General features: G+C 39.7%; 1 protein-coding gene across 2 annotated transcripts in view; it reads left to right on the top strand.

Moving 5' to 3' along the window:
• The window catches only part of arid1ab (AT-rich interactive domain 1Ab), a 110,737-nt gene that overhangs the window by 22,157 nt on the left and 64,776 nt on the right, over positions 1–23,804 (top strand). For both annotated transcript variants that reach the window (XM_057827845.1, XM_057827844.1), the window contains one exon: positions 23,271–23,531. In XM_057827845.1, the coding sequence (XP_057683828.1) occupies positions 23,271–23,531 (261 nt within the window). The remainder of the gene's footprint in view (positions 1–23,270; positions 23,532–23,804) is intronic.

Genomic DNA, 23,804 nt, shown 5'->3' with positions numbered 1-23,804 from the left:
GTGAAGTTTGGTGGTGGCAAAATCATGGTCTGGGGTTACATCCAGTAAGCCTTTGATCGTAGCGCTATCGAGGCGTCTCTGGCCAGATCATAACTAAAAACCCGCCAATCATCGTTAACTTTAAGTACCAAAAGTTAGCTGCACTGGTGACCAAGAAAAACTGTTTGGTCGCACTGCCTTTCAGAAGGGAGCTTGGATGGCTGTACGAGCATGAAACAGAAAAACAAATGTATTTTTAAATTAAAAACCCGATTCCGATCCTCTGAAAGATAGCGCGATCGGCTTGATTTCCTATCATGTGATCAGATCGGGACATCTCTAATGTATACCATGTGGTCATAGTGAGTCAACCAAAGTCTTCCCAAACAAAGCTATTCAAGTCGGTGAGAATTCTTCTAGTTTTAATATCGCGATACATATCGCAAACCCCCCAAAAATTGCAATGTCGGTTTTTTCCAATCTCATTCAGCCCTAGTTCCCACCTCGTTATTTTGTGTACTTTTCCTGTTTTTCCTCTAAGTAAACTTGGATGTTCATACATCACACTTTCAGCCGGAACAAATCATTTTGACATGTGCAGATTGACCAAAAATAGCAGAAATAGTAGTAGAAGTAAAAGCTGTAGCGATTTCCCTGTCAACAAAACATTTCGCTCTCCATTCTACTGTAAATGTTAACGTTATTTCGAGTATTTTTCCCAGTTTTCTACCGTCAATTTGCGTGTTCATGTATCACACTTTTGATCGAAACAAATTATTTTGACATGCGCGGATTTGCCAAGTAGTAGTAGCAGTAGTAGTAGTAAAACAAGAAGACATAGTGACTTACCATGTCAACAGAGCATCGCTCCATCAATTTCTGCCTTGATTGTTAGCGTTATTTCGTGTTTTTTTCTTTTTCATTTTTCTTCCGGTAAATCTTTCAACAATTTAAAGATGTTTAAAAAAAAATCTCCAGCAAAGTCTTGGATACAAACCAATTTAGCCTTGCGCTCGTCATGTCTTTCGCTAGCTCTGCTTCTATAAGCTACCAGGAATAACAGAAACGTGTATACTAACGTCACAGACATGTGCGGTAAAGATGGTTTATTCCAAAATTTTGGAATGAGTGTTTTCATTCCCACCGATCGTATTCTAAATAGATATGAATCAACCCTATTGATCGGAATTGGCTTGATTGGGTCAGAATATTCTGAACGGTGTGTGTACATCAAGCATTTTTATTCCAATCAGGCTTTTAATACGACTAAATGTTTGCATGTAAAAGTAGCCAGTGATGTCTCGAAAATGTTGTCAGTACATTGCAACAGTCACAAGTAGGGTTGTTCCGATCATGTTTTTTTGCTCCCGATTCAATTCTAATCATTCCCTATAATTTTTCCTGATCATATACATTTTGGCAATGCATTAAGAAAAAAATGAATCAAATTCAGACGAATATATACATTCAACATACAGTACATAACAGAGGTTGCGCTAGACTTTTTCGTTGTCTGTCATTTTGACTGACAGTGTCATAAAAATCCGGTCATAATCTATTTTTACCCGTCACTTACAGTTTTAAAATGATAATAATAACCAATAGTATTTAGTTTTCATTCATTTTTAATTAATATTCCGTCCGAACAAGCTTAACAAGAGGCAAACAGACAGCGGAGTGCACCAGTCAGCGACGGGCAAATGTGCCGTTAGCAAAGCGACGAGGGCAGGACGAGGGACTTGCGTGCGGAAGTAAACATATGAGGAGAACGGAGTTTATTCAACATGGCTAGCGCGAGACAGACTGTTGTCAATGACTCGTGTTGATGTGTTTTAGCTCATTTAAAACTGAATTTACTGCAGATTGGAACATATTCTCTGCTCTCCCGTCGCCATCCATGTTGACGTAGAGACGACTTTCGGCGCGCAAGAGTGACGTTTCTCGCGAAGAACACGTCACGCAAATAAACAAATCTGATTTGTCGATTGATTTTGTACCTACTCGAGAGGCTGTGTCCCAGACTTTTCTCTCAGTGTTTGAAAAATACAGGGAGAACAGTCTGGCCGTGCCAGGCAAACACTCAGTTGCCTTGACATTTTTCCGAGTAAGGCCAACGACGTCATGCATCAAGAGAGACAATAGCTAATTAATATGCTCACTCGCCACCCTGTGGTCTGGGGTGTGAATTGCAACTTGTCAAAATGACGGCTGGACTTCAGTTTTTTCCGTTACCGTTTTAAAAAAACGGTCAACGACGGAAAATATTCGGTTAACGCGACCCCTGGTACATAAGTACTTTATTTGTTTATTATGACAATAAATCCTCAAGATGGCATTTACATTATTAACATTCTTTCTGTGAGAGGGATCCACGGATAGAAAGACTTTTAATTCTTAAAGGATAAATGTGACTTTGTATATTGTGACTAAATATTGTCATCTAGTGTATTTGTTGAGCTTTCAGTAAATGATACTGTAGCCATTTAACTGCTCTGCCCAAATGCGTGATGGGAAGTGCAACCATGACTGTGCGTAGTGGTACCAATTGATATATCTTCTCTGCGTTAGGAAATAACATAGGGTGTTAAGAAAAAGATCAATTACCACCTTTCTTCCCCACATTGCTTACCACGATATTTCTAATCGTAGGGAGAGGGATTGTAAGGCTTTAGCCAATTAAAAAAAGGCTCCAAAGGCTGCCAAAATTCACTCTACTCAATTTACGCTGCCTTTTAGCTCTATATATAGGTAAAATGGCACCATTACAGATTGATCGCGACAATGCGTGAGTGGGTCGTGCAGCGCATGCGTTAATTGCGTTAAATATTTTAACGTGATAAATTTTTTAAAAAATTAAATACTGCCGTTAACATGATAAATTTGATAACCATACCTTAAGCCTAAACTAAAGACTCTGGATGAGTGTAACATATTATGTCTGTAACGTTAAATACAATTAGAAAATGATTTAATTAAAAAATATATATATATATTTAAAAAAAGGCATGGCCGATATTCTTTTGCCAATTCCGATACTTTGAAAATGACGTGATCGGACCCGATCGATCGGCATCATCTCTAGTCACAGGCCTTTTTAGTGCATTAAACTGGTTTCCAGCAAAGTCATTACATCAATGGATATGCATAGGAAAGGAACATATGAAAATGAAAAATACACCGAGTCTAGTCATACTGTTGGTTAACCCCAAGTGTGTCGCGCACTTCTGAGGACAAATGTTAAAGGAGGTCTTACTGCACCGGCGACTGCGTGGGGTGGGAAAAAGGATCATTCATTCCCTTTGACATTTGCCTTCTTAAAGACTCCAGATTAGCATAGTAATATCCTTCTCGGAGTCTCATGCTAGAGGGGAGACTTCATCTACGTTTTGACGTATGGTGCGAAGGCATTAGGGATTTGAAGTGGTTAACCTTTAAAAATGGAAGCGTCTGTTGATTTGAGACGGTAGTAAACGATGCTTCTGGCTACGTATTTTACACTTATTAGTGCTAGCTTGCGTAGATTTATTTATACAGTATATGAAAAATGGCTGTTATGTGCTTTATTTAGCTTAATTAACAACAAATGCTTACCACGTGTTGTAAATGAGGTCCCTCCACGGTATTAAAGATAATTACATTATATATTACAGCAGTCGACAGTTTCGTAAATGCCCTACTTTAATTCTCATTGTTTTCACGAATTTCTTCATAGGCTTTTTTGCAGTAGCCATCCAAGAAATCATTTTTCCTCACCTGAACCTCCTTGCCAAAGTTGTTGCCACCACCTAATCATCTGAATGTACAAAGCCGCAACAGCTCTGCGCCAATTTTCCAGGGATACTTTATGAAAGTGACCCATAATCTTTTTTTTTTCTTCATAAATTATAATATACTCTTAACTTTGTCGATACCGCTCCAGAAATGTGGACAAATAAAGGCCTGCCCACTGATAGATGCAGCCTCCGTCTGCACTTGAGCAAATAAACGCCTGGCCACTATTTACGAGATGGTGTTTTTATTAAACTAAATTGTTTTTGCTTCAGTACCTTGAATCTGAAGGGACCGCGATGGCAGGTTAATACTAGTAAGGTTGCCGAGCTGCAAATCAAGAGGCAATGCATCATAACTCAAATATTTGAAAAAGTACGACACCGTCATCCCCACGAGGAGATAGAAAAACATTTAAAGGACGACGAAATAAGATGTCATTGAAAGTGATTGGTGAAACACATTAAATAATGTATGAGCAGATATATTTCGCCAATATTTCATTCTTAAGAAATTGAGTCGTGACAACATTTACATGGTGACAGTGTAAATATAGAACCCCATGTTACCAGGTCACTACAGGCCACATTTCATACAAGGTCAGTGTGTTTTCATGTGTGTGCCGGCAGTGGAGTGTGTCAGAGTTAAAATTCCATCCACGAGGTAGGCATTGACCCTGCTTTTTGCTAACGTTTCTCTTCCCGCTAAAGAGTAAAAGACAGGTTTGATTTAGAAGGGAAACTTGACTTTTTAATTGCTTGTAAGCATGTGGTTGTCTCTGAAGTGCTTGTACAACCTAGTGTGAAATTATGAACGCAGATAAATCTTCAGATGCCTTTTTTGCGAAATATTTTTGAGCTGCTCAGGGTTGTACTTACTTGGCTGATTGCTGAATTAATTGAAGTTTGTAAATCAAGAAATATATAAAAGCAAAGTTATCTAATATTTTGTAATTGAAATTGGTACCTTGTTCAAAACCGAAATAGTTCATGGAGTCACGAAACAACTTACGATGCTTTAATGCTGTTTTGGTTAGCAACGGAGTTAAAACTGTAAATATCAACATGTAAATATAACGTGAGAAATATCTCCGGTTAGAATCTATTGCGATCCCTATGTTTTTTGGGTGTCAAATTTACCGTACCGTAATTTACCGAATATAAGGCGCACCCGTGTATAATGCGCACCCCAAATTTACTTGTAAAATCTAAAGGAAATTATCGTACCCGTTTATAACGCGCACCCTAATTTTAGCACCAATAAATAGAAGAATACAAGAAAACAGAGCTGGTGTACAGACACAGAAAAGTCATTTTACTGACTGGTGAAACACAGCACATGCATAGCATATTGGTAGTTCAATCCATTACCATAAACTGACAATATTTACGGTAATAATATGATTTGACAACTTCTCCAACTTACCAGAATCTAGGAGAAAACAAAACAGATGTGACTTTTCTTTTAAAGGCTGCTGTATAACTTGCTCGTTTCATCATGATGAATAAATGTTTCTTCCATGGATTGATACGGTAAAATGAAAGTGAGAACGTAAGTCGGAAATCCAAGAGAGCTCATCGCTGTCGACACGACAGTAACAATAGGAACTATTGTTATTTGGGTTTGAGTTTCCCAAGGGACAGATATAGTTGACGGACACACACAGGAAGTCTGTGTTGTTACGTTTGTTATGGTCCGAGTTGCGGAGCTGCAATAAACGTTGACTCAAATGAGTTCAAGAAACTAAATTCTGTGCTTTATGAAGAGTGAAAAAAGCAGAATTTAACACAGACGAAATCATTCGGCCGATCAGAGTGAAGTATTACCGAAACAAAATGGTGACGTCACGTACCGTAATGGTCGGCAACGGATCACCGCATACGTTTCTTCAACACAACGTGGCCGTGTCAATAAAAGACAATCGGTTTATATATTTCTGTCTCCATCCATGAACCCGTTTATAATGCGCACCATGATTTTACAAGTTGATTTTGAGGGAAAAAAGTGTGCGTTATATTCGGGAAACTACGGCAATTTTTGGACTATAAGCTGCCACTTTTTTCCCTCATTTTGAATCCTGCAGCTTATTTGTTGATTTATTTGGGTTAATAGGTAACTTTCTTTTACATCAGCATCATAAGACTGCCATAAGACCATCATAATTATGACACGCCACTATCATGGGCATTAATGAATGCTTATGACAGATGTCATTAAGTATCATCGGGCAAATTATGTCACTATATTTTAGTGCTGCAACGATTAATCGACTAACTCGAGTATTCGATTAGAAAAAAAATATTCGAATTAAATTTTGTTGCTTCGAGTATTCGTTTCATTACAGTGGCGTTTTATTGGTTTATTTTGAAAGTGTTAACATTTATTTTTATTGATTAGGGTGGATACACTGCCCTCTGGTCTGCCGCATTTCACATGGCTAAATCCAACTGCTCCCTGTTCAGACCAACGTAATCAAAGTTTTCTTTTGGGCTAATGTTTTTTAATGCATCCTTAATTAAGTTTATAGGTGCTGCATATTTAGCAGTTTTTTTGTGGAAATGAGTCTGAACTATTTGTTAAGAGCATTTAAAAAAAAAAAGTTAGCATTTTATAGCATTTAAGCTAGCAGATTTTTGCTATGTAAGTTAGCCAATTGTTCTTTTACATAGATCCTCATTTATTCATTTTTTATACTGTTTGAGGCTCATCCCAGATATTTTAATTTTTAATGTTCCCAATCCGATTACTCGATTAATTGAACTGTTTAATTCATCGATTAATCGACTACTAAAATAATCGATAGCTGCAGCCCTACTATATTTATGTCCAGCTCAGATCTTTTACCTCCATTCAAAAATGAGACAAAATGATATTTCTTAAGAAGGCATGTGCCGGTATGATGTTCTGACTGTATGATAACCTTAAGCCAAAATGTCAGTTTCACGGTAACACTGTATTGCAATTACAGCTCTAAATTTTCCTACTTTTAGATATTAGGGTTTAAAAAAAAATCCCTTTGAACAGGATTTTTATTTTTCAAAACATTAGCAAATTGCAACATAAGTATAAATCATTTATTCATTCATTTTCCGAGCCGCTTATCCTCATTAGGGTCATGGAGGTGCTGCCCCCTCCAGAAAAAGTGTATTCTACAAATTATTTTCCATAAAAAAAGCAAGTGTGCATGACTCGTATCATGTTTACATTATACAAATACTCTCTTTCTCAACACAGACAGTTGACAGAGAAAAAAACACCATGTTTTACCATCGCTAGACACACTAAGCATGCTGGAGTTAACTCTCGTAGCTGGTGGGAAACGTTCATGACAGTGTTTACGAACATTTTGTATAAATGCGAAATCATATTGGAGGTATTGCCTCCTCGGCAGACACCCGCCGCAAACATGTTTTACATGTCGGTTGGCCCTTCTTCTCTAGCCACGGCCATCTGTAACTTTTCTGTAGCTGAAGTATTTCTATACCGGCAATTTAGTTTTCTTCAATGGGGTAAAACGTTCTGGAGTTTCACCTCCTCCAGCCATCATGTAGCACAGCTGACTCACTGAGCAAAAATCGGTCGGGGAGGGTTGAGCCTTGCAGCTACAAGCGAGGAATTTTCCCTGCATTTTGGGACATCAAAAATGGCTAATACCTTAGGGACGTTACCTCGAAAAGTTTTTGCGGTTTTGAAAAAACTTGATGTTTTCATACCATGGTATACCTTGAAACCGGTAATTGGCACATGTCTAGTCATAAGCATTTGTTAATGCTCATGGCAGTGTCATGTCATAATTATGATGTTCAAATAAAGTGTTACCAAATACCATAGCTAGTAATTAATGAAACAACTGGAACAGTAACTGAAGAAGTGATTAGCACAGAACATGGATTTACATACATACAACATACAAATGTTGACGGGCAGGCGACGCAGAAGACGGTTTCGAGGCGGTCTGGCTGACTTTTGATGCCGCACAGAGAGTTTTAAAGACTCTGGTGGAGAGAGCTAGCTGTGGCGGCTAGCTTCAAACTGGCGTCGAGCACTGCGTTCAAGGTCTGCAAAGCCCTCCAGCCTGATTTGTTTGCCGTGTCCTACAACCAGCCACTGGGAAGCCATAGCAGATTTCTGGCGTCTAGGGAACTTCCCAAACTGTGTTGGGAGGCTTGCTCATAAAAAGCACCGAGGCACTCTCAATCAGTGATGATGTATTGTGTGTGTGAACTGTCTGTTATTGAAAATTAAAAGATCAAAACAACTCTTTTGACACCAAATCTGTGCTTTATTCTTCATATACTTGAAACATATGTACACAGTAAATGATGAAGTGCACCAACCAAAAATACGACATAAAGTGATAAAAAGTTGGCAGTTTTTGGCCGACTGGGTCACCGCTTCGTGTGGCCACTCGATTCCGAACACCCACGTCTCGGTGGTTCTTCCATTTTTTTTTTCCCGATCGCCGACCTTGCCATTTGGCAATCACAATAATAATGTCTTGACGAGACTTGCTCTTCGATGATACCCCCGTCGGCTTGGTGCATTTTTGCGTGTAGAAAATAATGTTTGATTCTATTCTACAATGGCGGTGTTTTCGCGGTAAACCGGAAACAACAGTCTGAGCGGACCAATCACAGTCCGTTTTCGCTACGTCATACGCGTCTACGCGACGCGAAGGTTAGAAAAATCGAGAGGCGCGCGTCAGGCTACGGCGTAGGGTCGTAACTCGATTCTTCCTTGACGGCGTAGGTCTGACGCGGAAGTATAACTCGGCCTTATGTATCCCTTAATAAAGTGAGGACAGCTGCAGCTTATAGTCTATGAACAAATGCCATTTTTGTGTTAAATTTGGTGGGTGGTGGTTTATAGTCTGGTGCGCTTTATAGTCCGAAAGTTACGGTAATCGGACAAGCTATTTTATTCGTTTTCTACTAGAGATAAGTAGTTATTCCACAGCTATCGTCCCGTCATACTTTAAAAGTTGGAGGCAACAGCTGGCCATACATCTGGCCAAGTCAAGTCTTGATGCCTCTGCTCGGTGTGCAAACTTGCACCAGCAGGCGCAAAGCTGCCACCCCCTCCACCCACACTAGGCCGTCTTTCGCTTCTTATCCCGAGTCACCGTTCGGTCAGCGGGAGCGCCCATGGTTTATGCATCAGGACGCCAAACTGATTACTTAATTAAAAACATGGCCTCTTTGCTTGTTTTTTGTGGTCTCCCGTTTATCCTAGCAGTCACTTCTGGGCATGTCCCAAACACTTGCCACGCCACTATCAGTTAACCTTTCTCCGCAAAGTTGTTTTTAGTACTGTTTCGGAATGTTATTGTTTCAGAAAAGCTCATTAGTAGCCATACTTCGCTTACTTTGTGTTTCGTGTAGTTAAATAGTCTTTAAAGTGTAGTCAAAAATACGATACGGATCATCAAAGTATGCCTAATCAACGCAGAACAAGGTACACAACTTTACTTTTGATTGACAGAAATTCCGGAAAGATGGGGCTGATCATTCTCTTCATTTTTTTGAAGGTCGTAATCTAGCTAGCTTTTGGTTGCTTTGGTCACTTCAGGAATGTTAAGTTCTCCTTACCAAGGTGTGAGGGTAAATAATGTCTGACAATTTCAGACATTTACCTTTTACCACTGCTAAAAAAAATTCTTTACTAAGTTGATACTACTTCATGCCTTTCGTTCTGGGAAGAGTGACATCATTTGTCGGCTTTTGGTTGCCATGAGTAAACCATTTCATAATCCTAAATTTGAGAAAGTGGGAAAAGTGTCATGGAAAGAAGTTCCTTAAGCAACGCTTCCTAAGCGGAAGTGTGTGCTTCTCCCACCGTGACTGTGAATAAACATCATCAGTGATGCAAGCCAGCCGCTCGCACGCGTCCACGTGGTTTGCCCTTTGGAAACAACAATTACGGCCATAAAATTGACTCCTGTGGTCTCGGGATAGGATATCCTGTTCCTTCTTTTGTGTGACGTGCGATGCGCACCGCCTCACGAGGGCCTGCCTTCCACGGCGTGTGTTTGGGCTGTTGCGTTGCGTGCTGAGGGGCTTTAACGCGGAACAATGGTGTGTGCGCCGTGGCGGATTAAATTAGCAGCAGTTGTTTATCGTCTGCCCCCACCTCGCCTCCCCATCGCCGCTTCGGCCCATCTGCTCTAGTGGGCCCCCTCCCTCTATAGCCCTTTACAAATCCCTTCCCACATCAGACACACACACTTTTGAATGGTTGCAATATCCACCAGCAGGCCAGTCGTAACACAGTACATCAGCCCAACCTCTCCTGCCAAGAGTAATCGGGCTTTCCTTTATGCAGATTAGCCATGTGCTAATTGTGGTTATTTATTTTATTATGGGAGGGGAGGAGTTACCTCTACAAGTTGATGAGAAAATTGAGTAACAAATGCAGAGTGAAGTCGGCAGGTTGAGTTGCCATCAATGCTAAACAATGAGTTAAAAACCATTGTTTTATGTTATATGTATTTTAATAACTTTTATGTTTCGAAAAAACTGGTAGTCCGATGCACATTTTACACGTTAGAAAATGTAAACAACTGTAACCAAATAAATTTTCATGCCACCTGATATCTGTTGTTGTTCTTATTTCCATAAACAGGAAGGTTTTATGTACAGACTAGAGAAAAGAAAAACTATCACAAAACTACTGTTTAACGTTGTTAATTAACTGTGTAATCTAGCAGGCTACATTACACTTGGCTATTTGCTAGGGGTGTAACGGTACACAAAAATCTCGGTTCGGTACGTACCTCTGTTTTGAGGTCACGGTTCGGTTCATTTTCGGTACAGTAAAAAAACAAAATGCAAAATATAAATGTGCTAGTTGGTTATTACATACTTTTGTGCTTTCAACAATAGGAACATTAGCCTATACAAAGCTAGAATTCTGCTCAAAAAGTAGCGGGTATTTAAAGATGCTCCAACAACAATTTGCCTTTCGGACCCCGCGTATTGGTCAGCTTTCTTTCTGAAAGAATTAAAAAGAAGTCCTGTGCTAAAGAGAAAAGCAATCCCAATGACAAGGATTTTAACATGTATTTTACAAATGAAATGCTTCAAAGAATCTTTTTTTTTTTTCTTCGTATAAACGGTTTTCAAAAGCTTTATTGGATTTTCTCAAGTTAAAGCGCCACACAGAAATTAATAAATTTAATTGTGTAAGCAGGATCTGTGTATTATTCTTATTTAATTACAGGTGTTTTAGCTCATTGCAATTTATTTTATTTAAATGGGCTATTATTATGTGTTTATATTTTACAAATGTGATGTAGTATTCATTAATATTATATATTTTATGTTGTATAACTTTAGTTGTTATGTGAATATTAGTTCCTATTTGTTTTGTTGTGGTAGGAGTAGGCCTGTCGCGATAACAAATTTTAGTGTGCGATAATTTATTTAATAAATTATTGCGATATGCGATATTATTGCACCCCCCCAGTTAGAAGAAAAAAAATTACAATAACACTGTGAGAAGACAGTATATACTAATAGATCATGTACACCCATTTAAATGCAATAAATGTTTACTCTTAAATTCAAAAATACTTTTTAGGAAAAGACAACAATAATACTGCACAGAAACACAGAAGAAATAAAATGTGTTTTTTAAGAAAAATAAAATTCCACTTAATAATTTAAGCATCTAGGCAAATGAAAACGTTTCCCCTCATAGCTTCTGCTATGGCGTTTAATGTGTAATACAGTGGTACCTCTACATACGGAGTTAATTAGTTCCAGGAGCTTGTTTGTAAGTCGAAATGGTCGTATGTCAAGCAGGATTTTCCCATAAGAATAAATTATAATTCCAATAATTCGTTCCACAGCCCAAAAACCCACACTACATCCTAAATAAATACTGCTGTTACAATTGCAAATAGCAATTACAAAGAGCAAAACAAATAAAATATGAATAAAAATCAGAATAACAATAATATAATAATAGCAATAATAACAATAATACAGTACAGTACCTGTAATTATGTAACGAATCGGCTTCTAATGTGGCGGACTTTTTTTTTGTGTACCTGAACGCACCGCGTAATGTGGCAGACTTTTTTTAGTGTACCTGAACGCACCGCGGGGCTGACGGTGAGCAGGAGAGCGCTATTTTACTTTCTGTTTCGATCCTGGCGTCAACAGCAGTGGACACTCTGTTTGCTATAATTAACGTCTTCATTTCAATGGTAAGCGTCACCTTTTCTTTCTTTTTTTTCTCCACCTGCACTAAACTTAAACTGCACTAAACTAAAAACAGAACTAAAATGCATTTTGCGTAGTTGGTAACAAGGAAGCCGAACTTTTAAAAGCACGTCAGCAGCACGCGCACACGCGGGTGCACGCGAGGCGATAAATCGCAGCGGAAAAATTATCGCCTTCATTTTTATTTACCGTGCGATAAATGGAATTATTGCATATTGCGACAGGCTTAGGTAGGAGGGTTTTGTATTACACATGGGGGCGTGTTGGTTATTATTATAGCAGAGAAGACAGCAGTAAATCAACAATGACAAGTCAACTGTGCCCCGATCTACCACTCAAGAGATCTGATGGACTCAAAAGTGGGTTACGATTGAATATTAGTTTGAAAATCGACCGGATCCACCGTATTTTTACGCGAGTGACTTCTGGTCTGCCCGATCCTAGCTACCAGTAGCAGTATTGACTAGAGGTGTGCAAAATTTTCGATTCTTAGATTATTCGCGATTGGGCCGTGGAAGATTCGAGAACGATTCACAAACATCCAAATTCCGATTATTGAAATATGCCAAGTAAAGCGGAAGTACACCACACTCAGCGCGCCGGGCACTCTTCGGGACGCAATGAGGAACGGAGTGAGAGTAGCTTAATATCATGCTTCTCATTACCCGGCCCCTCGGGTAATGCCAATGCTCAACTCACGGCTCTAGCTCAACTCATGCCACGAGATAAAAAAAAAAAAACACAACAACATACCTGACTGCTGCCGAAAAGCTGCTACAAAGTACATCCACATAATGTTACAGTAGATATCATTTATATAGGACTAGATGCAATATAGATTCGGTAGCGTTAGCAGCACATCTACAAAAAGCTAGATGCGGGCGTTAGTAAACGGCCGCCATCTTAAAGCAGTACACTTCCCTGCAAGGCTGTTGTAGCGAACCTTCCAAGCGAACCTAATTAACTTTTTATCTAAAATACTCCTAAATCGGTAAAATATTGACTTGAATCTATCTTTAAAATAGTTTTAAAACTTTCACATGTCGAAAGTAGACAAAAGGGAAATTATGGAATAACGGGAGCAATTTTAACAACTTTAACGGTTGATTCACAACATTAAATTAATTGAATGTAGTTTAAAGCTGCTGATACAGAATGGGGACTGGAGTTTTTTATTTACTGTTATTTTTGTATATTTGTTTACTGCTATATGTTAACTTGATACTGAAATAGTAGTTTGGTTTAGCCTGAGAGTATTTTTGAACAATTTTGGAACTAATGTACAAAACATTAAAAAAAAATAATAATAATAATAAAAAAAAGAAGGGGGGTGCATCAATAATCGTTTTATAATCGAATCTGAGCCTCTGAATCGTAATCGAATCGTTAGGTGCCCAAAGATTCCCAGCTCTAGTATTGACGCAGGAGGGTCACGTCTTGGGTGAAATAATAAACTCTGCCGTTCTTTTCGTGTGCGTCGTGTTGAGCCGCTTCTGGGACGCGTCTAACACGCGGCCGCACTGCGACCGGTGTGCATTGTCTGATTGACTTTAATGCCCTTTTCACTGCGTTCTCGCGGCGGCCACGTTGTCGCACCGTTGACATTTCTGGGTTATACTGTCCTACCGTGTTGGTCCTCATTACAGTAGAGAACACGGGAGTAAATATAATCTACACTAAGAAACTGTAACCCGATCGACTCACAGCCTCGAAAAGTAAGGGTTACATTACGTCAGAAACTCGCTCGGTACGCCACCGTTCCGAACCGAGCACCTTCACTACAAATGCATGTACTGTTACACCCTTACAATTTGCTATTGTGTTGTAGTACAACACGTTGCAGAATATGTGTATGTCTTGTGACAATAATTGTAATATAAACCTTTAATACTAAACAGTTGAATAACAGCAGTTCATAATAGTGACTCCCTACCAGCCTCCGCTCCCCAAATAGTAGAAATTGATTCACATGCATTAAGTATAAATGCATAGCCTTGGCTAAAGCGCTGTGTGATCTTGCAGCGTTTGTATTACTGTGTCAAATGGGACAACGTAAATAACAGGAAAAAGAAAGAAAAACAGATCAATGAAGGCCTGAACAGTGAACTGCTCGCTGTTATCTGCCAGCTTGGAGTGCAGGTGTTCTTACGTGATTGTGATAATGATGATTTCATGATGTATGTGAAAAAGCAATACATTTTGGTAACCCTATAGATTTGCAGAGAACTCCTCAGTTTTGTTATTTTTCTATTGACAAAAAAGGTACTAACATGTAGTATTATTTGCTATTTTGTAAGAGGTGTACCGTGAACACGCTACGTTTGATTTACGTTGACACTGATTTGCAATGAGGTTACAAACACCCCACAGTCTAGAAATATTTGTGTGCAAGTATTTTTCAGATAAATATTTGCCATATTTCTGACTTCTTTGTTAACTCAGGCAGACTTGGAACTAATTTTCGTATAAATTTGGGTTATGTCAGTACTGTATGAACTGACCTCCATCATAACAAACTGACAAATATTTGGCAGAGTAGCTGATAAACTTAGTGAATTAACTAATGCACAGTAGGGCTGTCCCAAGCGATTATTTTTCTCCCGTTTAGTCTGATTAGTTGACTAGTCTAATAATTTTTTATGAACTTTTTTTTTTTTAACTAGCAATTAAATGTTTGTTGACGGTTATTAATTCACAATAAAATTTTGGAACACTTGAATTCTTTATTAAAGTACAAATAAACACATTAATAACAATAATAAATCACAAATAAACAATTTGGTCAAATGCTGATGGCATTAACTAGTAGAGGCGTGCAAAATCAATAATGGATTTATAATCGAATCGGAGTCTCTGAATCGTAATCGTAATCGAATCGTTAGGTGCCCAAAGATTCCCACCTCTATTAACTAGTGCAAAAGAATGAAATGTAAACAGATTCAGAACACTGTGACTTCACTTTTTCAACAGAATTCAAAACAGTTCTTACTTTCTCTTTTTTGCGGTATATTATTCTCAGCATTAGAGTGAGCACCAGCCAAATAAATTTCACGTATTACGAAGTACATGAAAAAAACGTAATGATGCATGTTGATAGGATACTATGATGGAGTATTAGAGCCAAATAAATTACAAAAAAAAAAGTCGTAATATTGCTGAGAGAGACAAAATTATTACTTAGGGGTAATGTAGCTGTGAGCCGTTACGCACTTTACATACATGTACCTTCGCTGGGAGCTACGACGAAGCATTAGTATTTATTCTTCTATTGATTATAATTTGATGTAGTTGAAGCAAAATAATGAGGATTTCCTTATTTGTAAAAATTGATTCTAAAACACAAGATGCATTCAATATTGTTGAGTTTAACGGAGGCGGCAACGCGCTACGTAAAGTACGTAGCTGCTTGTTCAGCTACATTAGCCCCTAAAACTTTGTCGAACGACCCACATAAAGGCAACTTAAATAAAAAATGTTCATATGGACTTACGATCCGCCAACTCGTTGTCTCCTGTCGTCTTCCAAAATTATACCTGGGTGACAGCGCTTCAGGTGTTAATTCACGGCCACGTGCTGCTGTGGTATGCAATCTTAGCACACGACAGTGTACCCTCCTTTGTTTTGTTAAAATAAGTCCATGCTTTGGTCACTCTGGTACGCTTTTTTTGGCGTTGCTCCACTTTCCCTGCTTGAATCCTGAATTTTCCATGCATATATTGTTTTTAACCATTTATTAACCGTTGACGGGATGGCGTACTCGTCGACGCATTTACGTTCTCGATGACGCCGACTAATCGGGAAAGCTCTAATGCATAGGCAAAATAACCAACTAGCAAAACTTTCAAACCTACCAAATGAAAGAGTGTGCAAACAACCCGAAGTAACATAAACATAACACCTAACAATTTAGCCAGCTTATTGGAACTAACCAACTGTCAAAGTCAGGGGCAAACTGACAGAATAAGTGATTAAAGTACTGAGGAACCCAACAAACTAAGACGTGAACAAATATTATGGGGGTTATTGTACGATATGTCAAAGTTTATCAATGCAGCACAATGAAGTAGTTACTCTGTGTAGCTAAGCTAATGTGAGTAAGCTAATTGATAGTATTAAGCTAACGTTAATATCTTCACGCTATTTTGTAACTGCTGAATACATTTTTCAGATGAGTTTATTGAAAGATTTCTCAGGAGAGCGAGACACCAGAAGGAGAAGACGTTAGTCTGTTATCGTTAGCCTTTTACTGACACATTGCTCTACCACATTGATAATGGTGAGTGTTTTTGCACTGAACAGAGAGTTAGAATCTACCTCATACAAATAGTGGATCCCTGACCATGGCATCTTGCTTTTTCTCACAACAAAGTGATAATACAATATCAGGGCGAGTGACTGGAACAAGGTCTTCTTTCTTATCTGTGCACTAAAAAGATTACGAGGTAATAATGAATACAACAGGATAGAGTGACTTCAGTGCAAAGGCATATTTTTCAAACACTGGCTTATGATGTGCAGATTTTGGAATAGTTTCCTCACACACACATGCGCACAGGTTTCGAGTGGCTTTTCATGGAGCAACGAGAGTGAGTTGAGTGGCGGTTCACTGTCAGCAATGACTCTCCATTTGGCTTGGGGAGTTGGAAATGCTGATTATAGTTGAGCTGTACTTTCCAGCTCTCGCTTTGTGCTGAGCTGTCAGGCAGCTCAATAGGAAATGGCCATCCCGTTCCATCCCATACCACGCTGCTGTATCAGTATCCACTGGTCATCTTCCGCTCAAGCTGTCCATCAGGGTAGAAGTTGGGGGTGGCGGAGTGATATATATGCGTGCTTCCTTGCAGACTGGGGTTAAAAGTGCAATAGAGGTCATAGGAGCGTGTCTACCGAGACTTGTTACCTCTTCCCCCCACGGCGCAGTTGGTAATGACCCAAAGGAGAGAAGTAACACCACCCCTCCACGCAACACATATGTATGCTTCTGAACCTGGAGGAGCTCAGGAGAGCGTGGCCTGGGGGCGGCTACGGGGAAAACCCGAAGTGGAATTGGTTATCTTGGATAATGTTGCTTGACCACTCTGACAGCCTGTTGATTTTTCCACGCCTACGCACCTTCCAAACGCAAACTGCCATGTTGACCCACTCTTCTCCCCCCGCCCGCCAGACCTCCTCCTCTCTGACTGCAACACTGTCATTCATAGAATGCCAAAGCCTGCTGCTTTATTAAAGACCAGGAAGCGCAAGGCCTGGCCCAGGTTCAAACAGCAGTGCAGCTGGGACCTGTTACATTTTCGGCAGACTGCCCTCTCTGTCTGGCGGGCTATAAATAGCCCTGGTGGTTGTCTCCCTTAACCAAGGAAAAGAGGTTTTGGGAGGGTGGGGAGAGGAGAAACATACACACACACACACACACAGATTAATAACCGTGGGAAGCAATGAAAGCTTTGTGTTTGCTGCCCGAGGTCAGCGGGGCAGGAGGTGTTTCGTCTTCAAAGCAGCCATTGTAGCTCATAAGTTTCTGCTTGGGTCACGACGACTGTGAGTTTTGGACCACAAATCAGGAAACGGACACTTGAGGAATGCCGGGCGGAAATCCAGGTTTTAATTATTTACGTTTGCGTCACGTGGAGGGATTCCCTCTCTACATCATCTGTTTTTATGACCTTGGACCCAGCTGCTGACAGCCGGCACTACTACATTACACTCCCTCCCGCCTTTCCCGAGAGGCTTTGGACCATGTGGATCTTCCAGGGTCCAGACACCATCCTGACGTGGTTCCAGCTGAGCGGCGGGCCCACGTCCAGCCACCGCAGACACTCGTGCTTCCTCACGCATAACTCCACCCCACCGTTCTCGTCTGTAACAGAATCCACCCACTGGCACAATGAGCCTGGGCAGGAAAAGACTCCTGGCAGTTATAGTAGGTCCCGTTCATTCATTCGTGGCCAATTTTTTCCCTTTTCTAGTGGAAGAGTAAATCCACTTTTTGTCCTCCCTCTGCGCCTTGAGAAGATATTTGCAAATGGCTTTTCAATTCCGTCTGTATGTTTTGACATGTTCTTCCAACCACTTTCTGTAGCGCTTGTTCTTATTAGTGTCAAGGATAAGTCTGAGCCATTCATTGAGATAGGGTCGCACACTCGACTGTTCGCCAGCCATTCACAGGAGTCATCAACAGACAACCTCTCTCACATTCAAACTTTCGGACAATTTAGAGGCTTCAATTGACCTAAATAAGCCTGCATTCTGACTGCAGACATAATTTATTTAAATCTGATTTCTGATTTCCTATGATTTTTCGGGCTTACTGTTCACAATTTTTAATCAAGTGTCCAAATCAGATCTAGACCCGTTCAGACTGGGCCACATTATTGACACACCTTGACAAGTTGCTGTGGCAACGAAAGCTTCGTCCAGCATAGAGTGACATCACAGACAGTCAAATCCAATTTCAGCTGTTCAGACTGAGAAGCATTTTGCCCAAGTCTGATATGAAACTATATGAAAGCCCGCAAACAGTTTGCTGAAGACATATCAACAAAGCACATGGATTACTGGAACCATTTCCTATGGTCTGATGAGACGGGCGGGCTTTCTTGTGTACGGTCTTCAGAAGAGGCTTCCTCCTAGGGTGACAGCCACGCATACCAGTTTGATGTAGAGCGCGGCGTATGGTCTGAGCACTAACAGGCTTACCCCCCACCTCTTCAATCTCTGCAGCAATGCTGACAGCACTCCTATAACGAGTCACGTGACATTTTGGAGGGCAAATGACAAGCAGTATTCAATTTGGACATTTAGGGATGTACGTAGTTTCTAAGGGGTGTACTCACTTTTGTTGCCAGGTGTGTGGATATGAATGGCTATATTTTGAGGGGAAAATAAATTAACTATTATATGAGCAGCACACAGACTACTTTTCAATGTGTCAAAGTGTCATTTTTTCAGTGTTGTCCCATGAAAAGATACTTAAATATCTGCTGAAAAGCGAGGGGTGTACTCACTTTTGTGATACACTGTACCTCCTGTATGTGGTTTCAGTCCATCTTGCAAAATCTCTGAGCTCTGTGACTGTTCAGACTGCAAAAGGGCCATCCAGTTTCATTCCACATGGGCTAAAAATCAGATTTTGGCTGCCAATTTTAAGCATGGCCTTATTATTGGATGTCATAGTTCTCAATATGTTTTTGGCGGTACATCACATTAATTTGGAACCTCGATTTCGAACTATAAACCACGTTTTTGCTCACTGAAAGACGCAAAAAGGGTGCTCTAGTTTAGCCATCCATTTCAGTTCATAAGTGATACTGAAGATGAAGAATTTAATGGAGGAATATGTAGAATTTTTAAATGTGATTTCAAACTATATATGGATTACATGGTACAGAAAAACCTTTTCCTTGCTAATTTAAAATGGAGGAATACATATTAAAATTCTTAAATCACAGTTTCGTAATCAGTGGTGATTTATATTAGAGCTGAAACGAATACTCGAGCAACTCGAGTAACTCGAGTTTAAAAACTGATCCGAGTAATTTTATTCACCTCGAGTAATCGTTTATTTTGACAGCTCTAAGCATCAGGTTTTGCTCGGACTACTTTTAATGCGGGACAACGCGCTGATGTCACGTGCGAAGAGGAAGAAGCAAAAAAAAAAAAAAAACTTACTGCAGCCGACAACCGCTACAAACGACGCCGACGTTGCTTAATACTAGCCCGCACATGCTACCTTAGTTCCAGGGAGCGTCCAATGAGTCTCATAGAGATCGCATGTATGTTGAACTAGATGCACTTTGACAGACTAGGCCGCGTCTGGGCAGCGTTAGCAAACCGCCGCCATCTTAAAGCAGTAGAGCGCTAATAAAGAGCGCTAAGCGCTAATATATAAGATTAACGTTACTGTCACTACTAGCTCACCTTACGTTAGCCCTGCGGAGGGCTAGGTTTAAATTAATTAAGACCACTTTCGATGCGTGGCTAACGTGTCTTACATACAGGCTTTAACATAACATAGCATTGTGGAGTGATGAGGGTGTCAAATAAAAACTCAATAATGCTAACTATCAATTTTAGCTCAGTAGTCATTGATGGATAAAACACCAAGTAGCACTAGTCCCTAATGTGCTCCAATACAGCCTGTATCATACATTTATTTTGAACAGTGCAAAAACTCAAAATCCTATCAGGACTTACAGGTTAGACTAACTTAAAACTTAACTAGGACTTAAAAATGGCTTGACACAAATAGAAATTCAATTGAAAAACGCGGTGTGTGTTATCAAGCGTAAAGGCATTTTTAGGTGTGTTTATATATATATATATATATATATATATATATATATATATATATATAAATTATGTATATACTTTTTAAAAATAAGATCTAAAGGTTTTTTGAGTGAAATCAGTGAATTAGTCTTTTTTTTTCATTCTAGTTACATCTGAGATGCAATTGTTAGCTGTTTTCAACAATATACATCAAAAATAAAGACATTGATTGACTGAAAATGATAAAATGTCTTGTTTTCTCATGTATATCTATATTGCTCTTCACCTGAAAATATATTTGTTTTATCCGATTACTCGATTAATCGATAGAATTTTCAGTCGATTACTAAAATATTCGATAGCTGCAGCCCTAATTTATATTTAAAAATAAGTGGATTACGCTCTGCACGTTTACTTCAAAGGCACTGGCGCACCGCTTTTTGAATTAGTTCGCGAGTGGCTAATTGTGGCTAATTGTGTTGCAGAGTGCAAAAGAGTGAAAAATGTGGTAAATGCCTAAGGTGGTCATACAGCATAATTATTCAGACTACTCCAACTGTTAGTGTTACATATGTCTCGGGCTGTCCCAAACGACTATTTTTCTCCCGATTTGTCAGCAGACTTTTTTAACGATTTGTGGACTACTCTAATAATTTTGACATCACGTGCGTAAAGGAAGAAGCAATAATATTGCCTCTGTGGGGGCACTGAGGACACTTTACCTTTATCTTGCTTTGCACCAAGCACTTTAATGGTAAATGGACAGTACTTATCTAGTGCATTTATCTCCATGGTTACCATGCCCAAAGCGCTTTAAGTTAGCATGGGTACTAACTCGTAGTATTGTTGCAACTCCAATCTGAATTTCGTTGTTATCATGACAATGACAAAAAAACTCTGAATCTGAATACCTGACTGCTGCCGACAGCAGTTACAAACTATGCCAACGTTGATACAAACTACGCCCGCATGATGCTACAATAGTGGTAACGTCTGATGCGTCTCATAGACATCACATGTATATGGAAGTCGATGCGACATGACAGACTCTGCGGCGTTAGCAGATGTGTATAGAACTAGATGCAACATGACAGATTTGCCGGCGTTAGTAAACAGCCGCCATCTTAAAGCAGTAGACTTCTCAGCGCTAATAAATTAGATTAACGTTACTGTACCTTGCTAACATAACGTTAGCCCTGCGGAGGGCTAGGTTTCTATTAATTATGACCACTGTCGATGCGTGGCTAACGTGTCTTACATACAGGCTTTATTTAATCTGTAAAACCACAGCTCTGTAGAGTGATGAGGGTGTTAAATAAAAACATAATAAAGCTAACTGTCAGTTTTAGCTCAGTAGTCATTGCTGAATAAAACACCTAGTAGCACTGGTCCCCAATGTGCTCCAATACAGCAGGTATCATACATTTATTTTGAACACTGCAAAAACTCAAAATCCTATCAGGACTTAAAATTTAGACTAATTTAAAACTTAACTAGAACTTAAAAATAGCTTGACACAAATGGAAATTCAACTGAAACACATGGGAAAAACACCTAACTTTTAAGTGATTTGTGTTATAATATCTACAAGTTTTTTGAGTAAAAGCAGTGAATTTGTTATATCTTTTTTCCTAGAGATGCAATTGTTGGCTGTTTTCAACAATATACATCGAAAATAAAGACATTTATAGTCTGAAAATGGTTCAATATTAGGTGAAATGATTTGTTTTCTCATGTATATTTAATGTTTTATCTGATTATTCAATTAATTGATAGAATTTTCAGTCGAATACTCGATTACTAAAATATTTGATAGCTACAGCCGTAGTTATAATATAAAGTAAGTAAGAATAGTGTAGTCATGGATTATAGTAAGCAGTCCAGTGTTTCCATTTTTTTATTCAAAAATCACACAAGGTGGATACGTCATTCAAGAAAAGTTTAGGGCAAAAAAGTTGCCCGAGAGTACAAGATGACGCTCGGCACGCCAAATGCTAATGTTAGCGAGAACGCGAATGCTATGCTAACGGTCCGAGCCACCTAGCATCGTGCTTGCAACGGCGTCACGACCCCTTTCCGCTCTGCACTCTCCGTGTCTCTTAGACATCTCTCGCATCATTCAATTTACCAAATTGTAGTAAAGCACAGCATTACATCCTTCTTAGATGGGAAAAGTAATTAATTAGGTTACTCACTACTGACAAAAATAACGCTGTTAAACTCTAACGCCGTTAAGAACAACACAGGTTATATGGACTTACGATCTGCCATAGGAGTAGGAACCTCTTGGTACCTCACGATACGATACGATTTGCGATACAAAGCTCATGATAACGATGATCTGACGATATGGCGATACAACGACTATCGATACATTGGTCAGAAAATCATTCTAGGATATTCTACAAAAAACTAATAAACAGAAAAACAAGCTTCTGCTGTGAATTGGAATGAGTTTATCACTAGTAGACGTCCAATCCATTTGAGCTGGGAGGGTGACAGCGAATGAACAATCATTTGCTGCCATCCCTCCCACTTCAAACGGATTGAACGTCTATGGCAGTCAGTGGCAGCCAATGCCAGGCAATGAGGTAATTTTGGGCCATTTAAGGTAATTTACCTGTTGATTTTCAGTTACTTCCTGTTGATTTGGGGGTATTTTATGGGTCACTTCCTGTTTATTTTGCGTTACAGAACAGGAAGTGACCTGGGAATCACCCAAATGAATAGGCAGTGACTCAAACTCAACAGGAATGCTTTTTTGGCTTTGTGTCGCTTTCTCCGCTTGCGCACTGCCATTCTCAACTTTCCGCGCATATATTTTTGTAACCCTTTACTCACCGTCGATGGGATGATGTGCTCTCCGACGCATTTATGTCATTGATGACCTCGACTAGTAGGGACAGCGCTACATATGTAGCTGTTTCACTGTCACTATACGATTTTGACATATAATGTTGAATTCTGCTAAAAAATCCGTCCATGTTTGAGCTTATTTATTCATTGGGATTGTCTGTGTTTGTCACACAGCCTGCAAGCCCAATGGACCAAGTAGGGAAGATGCGTGGCCAACCATTTGGCGGTCCGAACCCTTACTCCCAACAACAACAGCAGCAGCAGCAGCAGCAACAACAGCAGCAGCAGCAGCAAGGGCCTCCCACCGGGGCTGGACCCCAGCAAGCAGGGTCCTATCCAGGGCAGGGCTATGGACCTCCCGGCCCTCAAAGATATCCAATGGGAATGCAGGGTCGAACACCAGGAGCAATGGGTGGCATGCAGTACGGGCAGCAGGTCAGTACCTGTTGATTTGGATGTCGTTTTGCTTATTTTATGTGAAAAGGTTGTTTCTTCACAAAAGTCAGCTCTTGTAGTTTTTTTTCCAGGAATGCCCAGGAGTCAGAAAAAAGGGTTGTGTTGTGATTCTAAAATCCAAAGAGATTTCCACATTCCGGGTATTCCCAGAAATTGGCAGGTTAGGCGCCTGTTGATATGATAGTTGCAAGCTGCATGAGTATAAAAGATAAGCGGCGCAAAGCCATTATGAAAAAAGAAGTGACAGTTTTG

The sequence above is a fragment of the Corythoichthys intestinalis genome, chromosome 22 (assembly GCF_030265065.1).
Source record: "Corythoichthys intestinalis isolate RoL2023-P3 chromosome 22, ASM3026506v1, whole genome shotgun sequence".
Classification (NCBI taxonomy): domain Eukaryota; kingdom Metazoa; phylum Chordata; class Actinopteri; order Syngnathiformes; family Syngnathidae; genus Corythoichthys; species Corythoichthys intestinalis.
Note: the sequence above shows the minus strand (reverse complement) of the source record. Positions and strands in the feature narration are given on the sequence as shown.